Source organism: Stenella coeruleoalba (genome assembly GCF_951394435.1).
Source record: "Stenella coeruleoalba genome assembly, chromosome: 11".
NCBI classification, from domain to species: domain Eukaryota; kingdom Metazoa; phylum Chordata; class Mammalia; order Artiodactyla; family Delphinidae; genus Stenella; species Stenella coeruleoalba.
Genome location: NC_137157.1, coordinates 14,830,221 through 14,840,174, shown reverse-complemented (window position 1 = coordinate 14,840,174; position 9,954 = coordinate 14,830,221). Strand labels below are relative to the sequence as shown.

At 43.8% G+C, this 9,954-nt stretch overlaps 1 protein-coding gene across 1 annotated transcript; it reads left to right on the top strand.

The window, feature by feature from the left end:
• Positions 1-716: 716 nt before the first annotated feature.
• Positions 717-3,098, top strand: ASCL4 (achaete-scute family bHLH transcription factor 4). The gene has a single exon (XM_079937459.1). It carries the CDS (start codon positions 2,478-2,480, stop codon positions 2,991-2,993), a length of 516 nt encoding a protein of 171 aa, XP_079793585.1. The 5' UTR covers positions 717-2,477; the 3' UTR covers positions 2,994-3,098.
• Positions 3,099-9,954: the final 6,856 nt, after the last annotated feature.

Sequence of the window (9,954 nt, the reverse complement as noted above, 5' to 3'; positions counted from 1 at the left end):
CCGCGGCATGTGGGATCTTCCCGGACCGGGGCACGAACCCGTGTCCCCTGCATCGGCAGGCGGACTCTCAACCACTGCACCACCAGGGAAGCCCCCCAATGCCACCTTTTTTAGGCAACCAATGACAAAAGTTTAGAGTGTGTCTTTCTACTTTTTTCTCTGTGCTCATGTAAAGACATCGTGCAGAATAGTTTGTTTTAAGTTCATGCTGCATACGTTACCCTACCATTTGCTTTTTTTCACTTATCGTGTTATGGACATCTCTGCAAGTTCTTACATATAGATCTAACTCCTTATTTTTAATAAGACAGTATGTTAAAAGGATTAGCCCTTTCCCTATTGATGGACATTCACTCTATTTCCATTTATTCTCTTGTTTTAATCACTACAAACAATGCTGTAATAAATATTATTGTACATATAAATCCATACTGGTGCATTTATTTTTGCAGGATAAAATTGTAGAGAACTCTGAGTCAAAGGATATGTGATGTGCACTATTAATATTATTTTCCCAAAAGCTTGCAGCAATTTATGCTTCTGCCCTTTCCCCCAATCCTTATTAGCAATCTTTTAAATTTTTGCCAATCTGAGGATGAAAAATGGTATCTTAACTCTTCTCTTTTTTGTTCCCCTCCAATCTATTCTGCATTCTGCAGTGATCTTTTAGAAAAACAAATCTTACCACGTCACCTGTCTGCTCAAAACACCTCATTTATTTCCCATCACTCTTAGAGTAATGGCCAACATCTTTGACATGGCCCAAAAGCTCCTTGTGGTCTAATTGTCTGCCTCTCTGGTGGGCTTTTCGCCCAGTAGGGCTTCCTCCTGATAGGTCTCAACTCTACTGAGAAATCAAGATGACATATGTTTGTTTACTGGTACAAGCCTCAGAGGGAGCTACACCTTTTAAAATGTGACTAACTTATGCCTGAAAGGAATAATTGTTTCTATTTTACTTGCCTTGATGGAAGTGTTTTTCCAATTGCTTCAGGCAGATCATCAGAGTAAACAGGGAAGCGTAGGACTTGTCAAAAAAACATGTTAGGGCGACACCTTGGCTCCCGAGGAATAGGCAGAAAGTCTGATTGAAAACGTAGGGGGTTTTTGCTTCTCTTGTTTTTAAGTCAGACTTTTAAAGTAGAAGCTGCCTTTAATGTGCTGGTTTGCAGAACAGGAAATCTGATTTTCAGTGTGATAACACATTCTTTGACATTAACCAGTACAGTTGGATTTTTAATGACACTTTCATCTTCAAAGCCCTTCACTAACACGGTGGATTAATTATTCATTTTTTGGTTGTGTGTTAGAAAGACAAATCTTCAAAGCCATCATCCTTTCTCCTCGGAACTGGGGCTCTCCACCTTTCAAATGTTGCTTTCTTACCCCCAAGGGAGAAAATAAATTACATCTTTTTTTTTTAAGACAAAAAGAATACAATAGAAATATACTCTTTACACTATGGGAAGCTGATGTCCTTATATCCTGGGTGGGATCAGAAGAGGTCGGGAAGCAGTGCTTAAGCTGTGTTTACAGTAAGCACTGTGAGAAATAACTCTGGCTAAAAGTGTTTGTTACTGCTCAGTCTTTTGATGTGCTCTTAAAAAGTAGCACAAATACATCACGGCCCCCGTGTTCAACATAATAATATGCAGACCCTTATATTTGTTGCTAAAGTATGTTTCTTTTCTGTTCTCTTCAAAAAATGTCTACTTGGGTTTTTAAAAGTTTTGGTTTTGGAGAAGAAAACCCTCAAGACTTCCCTGGGGTCCTCCTTAACTTGACACATTTTATAACCACAAGGGAGCACTCTTCCCTTTGATGAGGTCTTCTCTCCACCTCTCCAGAAATGAAAGAGCAAGTGTAAGTTTGCAAACAGCCTAAAAGCTCTTTCCATTAGCCCTGGACGCCGGAAACCACAAAGGGCAGTCAAGTCTTGATTTTCAAGGAGAAAGCCTCTGGTAAACTTTCGCTCAGCCGCCAGGAGATCTGTTGGTTCCTGGGAGGAGCTCTTCTGAAACCTTGACGAGTCCTATGTTCATGAAGACACAGAGCGGTGGATTACAGTAATTGAAAAGCTTTGGTGGCTTTGGAAGATTACTATATGTTTGGTGTGCGCTCACATTTCCAGGCTAGGGGACCGCGTAGAGGAACCCCTTTTGTAATCTTTTGAAATAAGATCAGAAGGGAAGACAGGGTTTGAAGTGTGGATTGGGGGGGGTCGCCTAAATCTTTGCCTATCACCTCCGCCTGGATCATTATAAAAAGATCGAGGAGTACAATGAACTTAGGGAATCATGCAACGTTTCCGTGAAGCCTGTTCTGGAACCTAGCTTCCGGATCCAGAACCTTTTCCAGAAGCAGACCAGCGGCGGTGCTAGGCAGTCTGAATGGACCAGCATCTCCGCTTTGAAGATTTATTTTCAGTCTTCTGCTGAGAGATTCACCTCTGGAGTGATTGGTTCGCTTTTCGGCGGATGATGGAGAAACGTAAACAGGCCGGACTGCTGACCCTGCCGTACCACCTGCTCCCGGGGCCCATGGGCGTGCCTGGGTCCCTGCCCCGCCTTCCCCTGCGGGACCCCTTCAGGGTCTCCTTGCGTCTGGACGCCGCGTGCTGGGAGCGGGGCGGCTGCGCCCCGCGGCGGCCGTACTTGCCCCTGCCGCTGGACGGCGCCTTCGAGCCCGCCTTCCTCCGCAAGCGCAACGAACGCGAGCGGCAAAGGGTGCGCTGCGTGAACGAGGGCTACGCGCGCCTCCGAGCTCACCTGCCCCGCGAGCTGGCGGACAAGCGCCTCAGCAAAGTGGAGACGCTCCGCGCCGCCATCCGTTACATCAAGCACCTCCAGGAGCTGCTGGAGCGCCACGCGCGGGGTCAGGAGGGCGCGGCCGGCGCCGGCTCCTCACTCAGGGCCGAATGCAACAGCGACGGCGAGTCCAAGGCCTCGTCGGCGCCTTCGCCCAGCAGCGAGCCCGAGGAGGGGGCCTGTTAGCGAGCGCTGGGCCGGCCCGGACCCCTCCCGCTGCGCCGCGCGCTTTTGGAGTCTGCTCTAAGGTTCCCTCCGGAGGTGGTTTGCATTTGCAATCTGTTTTTTTTTTTTTTTCTTTTCTCCAGAACTAAATCTTAGGAAAAAGAAATGAGTGCTTTAGGGGGAAAAAAAGATTTTGACATTCTAGTTGTTTCCACCCCCTCCACCCCCCCTATTGGTTATGTGCCTGCAACTGAAAGATGCTTATGAAACTCTTCCTGTACTTCTCAAAGACAAACTGTACCAGACTCTGAACTCCTCAAAGGGCGAAAACAACGAGGATTTGCCACAGTCAGCGGGGTGGGTAAATTAGGGACGTAAATACTGAAACAAATCCAATCTTAACCAAAGAAGAACTTTCCAAAACTAGCTAACTAACAGCCCTTAAGATGAGCGGAAGGTTTTTCCTGCATTCCTTCATTTGGGAATTGATGTGAAATGTAATTGACACCGTGCTTTGGAGGAAGGTGGCCCAAAGCTGACACCTGGGAACACGTTTGCCAGAGCACGCGGCCAGGCCAGCCTGTGCTGTTGACTAAGCGTGTGGATGGCGGTGCTAGAAAGGACATTCCATATTGGAAACATCCTGTTTTATCAAGAGTGGTCGTGTGGGAGCTTCATAGCATCTAGCAGATAGTAACGTGTCAGTGGCAATGATCTTTTTTTGGAAGAGAACTCAAGATTTGTATGAAAACTTACTTTTCCTCTCAGGTGTCTTGTGCGTTGTGTTTTCATTTTCCTTTTCTTTGCACCCCTCACCTCCACCCCCTTGTTCTCACTCCATCTACCTTTCTGTTAAAGTGACACTGTGACCTTAAAAAAAAAAAAAAAAGGAAACGCTTAGATGGTTGAATGGGAGGGATTGACGTTGGGACATTCTCATACTTTTATCACCTTGAGGGCTTCCAGCTATACTGAAATTGTCTAGTGACTCTAGAAGTCTTTTAAAAATATTTAATTCTGGTCTTTTTTTTCCTGAGAAACAATTATAAGTTCAGTAGGTAAGTCAAATGCTTGTTGGCATATAAACTTCCTAAAAGTCTTCTAATATGCTGACTGTCCCTTTCCCTGGAGACAGCTTTGCTCTGGGGGTGAGGGGGCTTGGGGGTGCTGGGAAGAGGACAAAGAGAAAACTAACAGTGCTGAGCCCTTTCCAGGTATTATTTCATTAAGTCCCACACTGAGGTAGGTTTTATTACCCCCTTTCTGCAGATGTGTAAACAGAGGGAAGCAAATAAACAATAAACATCTTTTATGTGCCAGAAATTTTGTTGTGTGGTTTTCACATTTTGTCCTGTTTATTCTCATAAATCTGTGAAGTGGGTATTATACATATTTGTAGTTTAAAAAAAAAAAAAAAAGGCTGGGAGAGGTTACATGCCTTGCCCAGGTTAGTGTTGCTAGAATTAGGTGAGCTGAGATCCAGTCCTAAGTCTGCCTGACCCTGAAGCCCAGGCTTGCTTTCTACCTGACTGTGCTCTCCCTTGCCCTGTCATTTGCTAGCTAGGTGACCAGCAAATGCTTCTTAACCTCTCTGCAACTCAGGTTCCTCCTCCTCATTCCACTACTTCACAGAAGCATAGGTTACAGACCTTGGTCATCTGCAAGCTACAATCCAATGATTAAGTTAGTAGTGTTAGCGTTAGTGTTTGGAGGAAGTACTATTCATTAGCTATACGGAGAGTAAGCCTGGTTAAAAATGATGTCTAGATGGAGTGAGTGTGATTTCTTCAGTGTTCAGAAGGATGGAGTAAACCACACTTTATTAGGGTTCTGTCTTCTATTGTAAGGTTCTAGGGGACATGACTGATGGAATGCTGAATCCATGTTGAAATGCATTACTACTAATATTTATGATGATGAATTATTATGGGATTCTATTGTTTCTTACTGCTCAGATAAATGTTGTGCAATGATTTACTACCAAACTACTTTTTCTTTAGAAGCAGGCAGAGCTCTGTGGTTTGAATGAGCAAGATGGAACAGCTATTTTCTCTTACCCATTACTTAGTTACATTCTGACAAACTCCTATAATGTATCCATTTTTTCTCCAGGCTGGTTCTTACTCCAGTGCAGGTTTCAGTGAAGCAAGTATAGGTAAGATATATTTGCTAATTAGGGGGAAAAAGAAAAGAAAAAGGGAAAGCACTCATGTTACCTCCTGGCTGTGTTGAAGAAGAGGCTAATTAATCAAGTTGTTAATTGGAGAACCTTGAGATACTTTTTTAGGGGTATTCGTTGGACAGTAATAACACTCTTTATTCCTTTTTTCTGCTCCAGCTAATGGGTGAGAACCTTGACATTCTCTTTTCTAAAGTAGGAATAATAATAAAAGAGTATATTTTGTTTAATCTATACAGGTTATGTGGTTGCTTTTAATGCAGGAAAAAAGAAATAAAGATTTCTTCATTTACTTCTTCAAAATATGTGTATAAAATGTGTGAATAAGTATAATATACTTGGCTGACATGAGTGGTTTATAAAGAGAAGGACAAAGGCAGTTTTAAAAGAGAATTTTTTTTCTGGATAAAATTTCTTGAGAGACTTCTAATGAGACTTTTCTTTAAAGTCCTATTGAAAAAAAATAAGTCCTATTGAGAATAAAGCAATGATTTTGAGAAACCTTTTGGAAAAAAAAAATCCTATCTCAATCATGTAACTTTTTTTAGAGGAAAAAAAAAAAATCAGGCAGTTTTTCTGGAACTTTCCTAATGGCTTACAGGAGGAGCACCAATCCAGGAATGAGACCTTTTAAAATGTTTAGTCTTCCCTTTTTCTGTGACTGAACACTTAATGAACCACAGAACAATTTGACTCTCGGGAACCCCCTGGCTGTCCAGTGGTTAGGACTCCATGCTTTCACTGCCCAAGGCTCGGGTTTATTCAGGGAACTAGGATCCCGCAGGCTGCGTAGCATCAATGGAGTGGAGAGGAGTTTTATGGAAATGATGCATTCATGAAAGGAGAAACATTGCAAGTCCTTCAAGATCTTCCCTATTTCTTTGGACACTCAGCCCAGACATATCCATTGATTACATTGTATTGCTTTTAGAATATTCATAACACTGATTAATAACTGTGACACCTCACCCCCATCCCTTGGGTGCAAAGAAGGAGGGGCTGTAGAGGGGTGTGGGAGAGTGTGCCCTCAGGCTTGGCCTTTCACTGATCTGGTGACCTTGGGCGAGTCCCTAACTTTAGTGATCTCAGTTCCCTATGCTAGGGCACGTGAAGACTGGACTGCATGATCTTTTAGGCCTTCCAGCTAGAACATGCCATTCTTCTGACATGTGCAAAGTCCTAGACTAGGGGAAACAAATGGCGGTAAGACATGCCCACTTCCTGCCACACAGTGCAATGGCTCTATGCTTCTGTATCATATTCTCCCTCTAGAAAGATCCAGTCCCAGAGCTGCAGTTTACACTTTGAGTCTAGTTGCTGTTACAACGCTTAATTTTAAAAAGCACAAACTTCATAATCTTCTGTGGAGTGGACTTTGAAGAATCTTACAATCTGGAGGAAAAATGAACCCATTTCACCTGAATATGAGGTAAAAAGGTGTAAGTGTTACAACTGGGGTCCAAAATGAAAAATGCTATGAGGATACAGAGAAAAGAGGGATTTGTTCTAACTTCAGGTGAGCAGAGGACTCGGAGGGAAGGCTTTGGGGGATATAGCATTGGGCAGGTGAAAATGGAATGAGAATTACAGGCAGAGAATCCAAGGGGAACAATTACAGGCAGAGCATCTAGCGGGGAATCGACTGGATTCCTACATAGAAGCAAGGAACTGTGTTTGGAGAATAGAAGCCGAGTAATAGGAGATTAGAAATGACGGCTGAGACTAGGTTCTAGAAAGCATTGAAAGCCCGGCTAAAATAACTTGAACTTTATTTTTAAGACAATGGGGAACTATTGAAAAAAAATGGGTTTTTTTGGCTTGCAGAGAGGGTGAACTGTTCATCGCTGTGGCTGAGAATCACTCTGGTGGCAGGAAGCAGCAAACTGATGGGGTATTGCAATAATGAAGGAAGAGGAAGTGAGGGCTTAAATGAAGGCAGTGGTGGTGGGGATGGGAAGGAAGGGATGGATGGATGAGGAGGTGATGTGGGAGTAGCACTAATAGGTCTTGGCTACTCAGAGGACAGGGCTGGGGATGAAGAAGAGGAAGAAGTTAGAGACAACTCTAGTGAGTTCCCACTAACTGAAGTTGGGAATGCAGAAAGAGAGGCAGATTGAAAAGGTACCTGTCTTGATTTGGAGATGCTGGGTTTAAAATATTAATAGGTTACTCCTGCCCGGAAATGCTGACAGTGTGGTCAGGAGGGAAGTCAAGGACAGCTGTAGATTGAGAGGCATAAACATATAAGCAGCAGTAGGAGTAGATGAGATCTCCCAGGGAGAGAAGAAAGCCGGGCAGGCCTACACTGAAGGAGTGGCAGAAGAAAAAATGTCTTTGAAGAGGACTGAGAAGTTGGAAGGAGAACCAGGCTGGTGTGAGATCATGGCAATTAAATGAAGATTTCATTTTGTAAGAAGGAGGCAGTGGACAGCATCAAGTGATTCAGAGATGTCAGGGAATTTAAGGGTGAGAGGGATGCATTGGATTTAGCCATTGAAAGATCACTAGAGGGATTTCCCTGGTGGCTCAGTGGTTAAGAATTCGCCTGCCAACGCAGAAGACACAGGTTCAAGCCCTGGTTCGGGAAGATCCCACATGCTGTGGAGCAAATAAGCCCATGAGCCACGACTACTGAGCCTGCACTCTAGAGCCTGCGAGCCACAACTACTCAGCCCACATGCCGAAGAGCCCGTGCTCCACAACAAGAGAAGCCACTGCAATGAGAAGCCCGTGCACTGTGACGAAGAGTAGCCCCCGCTCGCCGCAACTAGAGAAAGCCCGCACGCAGCAACGAAGAACCAACACGGCCAAAAATAAATAAATAAATAAATTAATTAATTAAAAAAAATTCTCATGTAGAATAGCATTTACAGAACAACCGGTATAAAGTAACTGCAGTGGATCAAGCACTGATGAGAAAGAAGAAAACAGTATCTTATTTTCTTCCCTTTGTGGAATTATTTCTGGAGACAAGAAGAATAAAGTAACCTAGGAAAAAGGAACAAAGTTTGGAGGCGAGGAGAACTGAGATGCCCTTCAGTTATCTAGATCTGAAGAGACGGGGTCTGCTCCTTTGGCCTAGACGTTTGTGATTTTTGGGTAACATAACTTCAACTCAGGACACTTGAATTTAACTCTCATCCTCCTGACTCCAGGTGCTATAAGTCTTAATTGAATTTGAGAGCAAAGTCCCATCAGACTGGGGAAGGCGTTTCATAGGATGAGTCAGCGTTACCCGGCTATAGCCAACCACGGTTTCAGATGGTGCATTTCAAAAGCTTTCTGAGCTTTTGAAACCTCTGAAGGTTTTTTTCAATGCTCCCAAAGTTATCATTTTCTCCCAAAATGGATAACAATCCCACTTGTCGCCCTGGGAATGAGACTTTTGATGGAAATGTGGCTCAGCGGACTCCTTCTCTGCAGAATGATCACTTCTCCACCCTTCTCTTTCAGGCATCACCGGCCCTTTTATCTCCATGTGAGGCGGACAGACTGCTGGAAGAGGGCAGAGGGCCTGAAATTGCTTTACATTTTCTTTATTGGTCCATGAAACCATAGAACCATTCCCAGCTCTTTGATTATCATCGCTGGGCTGTGTATGCGTTTTACACGCAGGCTCTCTGGGTGGTGAGATTGGTCTTTAATCCTTTCGTAGCTATTTAGCCGTGTCCTTTGCTGAAAACCTGTCAGCGGCCTTCTCATGTGGGGTTACTCACTGTCATTAACCACAGCTAAAATGAAACTGCAGTTGTGGCAGAACGAAGTGTGTCCAGACGATGAAACTCTCCAAACTGGTTTTTGCCTGCAGAGCAAGCCTTGAGGGGGCCACTGCTGAAGACATTTCTCATTTCCCTGACAGTGGAAACATCTCTGAAGAAGGAATCCTATCTCAGAGTCACAGGACTAGAAAGGGCCTTGGGAAATGACCTGATTCAACCCCAGGGATTTTAGTGAAATGAAGAATTAAACCATGCAGGGCAGAAGCATATCTGTTCTCTCTTAAAAGACCTCTAATGACAGAAATTCTCCACCAGTTGACATTTCCTGAGGGCCTACCAGACAGGAGGCTAGCCCTTCTATGTATTATTCTCATCTGATCTTCACAACCATCCTACAAGGTATGTGTACCACTTCCATTTTAAAGATGAGGAAGTGAAGCGTAGAGAGGTTAAGTAGCATATCATACAGATCAGTGGTAGTAAACTGTCTCTGGTTGGTCTTCATCCATCCATCTGTCCATCCACCCATTCATCAATCAGTAAATATTTACTGGTTGCCTACATGGAGCTTAATTTTAGGAGAGGAAGAAAATCAGTAAACAAGCATAAATATGCTTCAGGTGGTGATAATGGCCAAGAAAAATAAGGCAAGGATTTTTGTAATTCAATTACTTTTCACTCTAATTTTCAATCAACATCTCTTCTCCTTCTACTGTTCTAAAGCAGCCCTGTGCAGATTTAAATGACTAGACAACTTTCAATCAGACCAGCGTATCTGAAGACTGGCATTAAGTTCCCCTGTAAGCTCTTCTTGTTTGAGACCCATGGTTACCACACTCAACTCAATATCCATGTAAAAAAACGAGGGACAAATGGAATAAAGTGGGGTCCTACTTGATAAGGGGATCCCCATCAATCCCCTTTCACATTCACAGCAACCAAAGTTGATTCAGAACATTAGAACACTTCCTGATGTAATTTCGGTTTGACATCTGCAGGTAAGCCCAGTGTTCCTCACAGAGGCCCATGACACTAGCTGCACCTTGACGGAGTAGAAAGGACCTGTGTTCCAGTCCTGACTTCA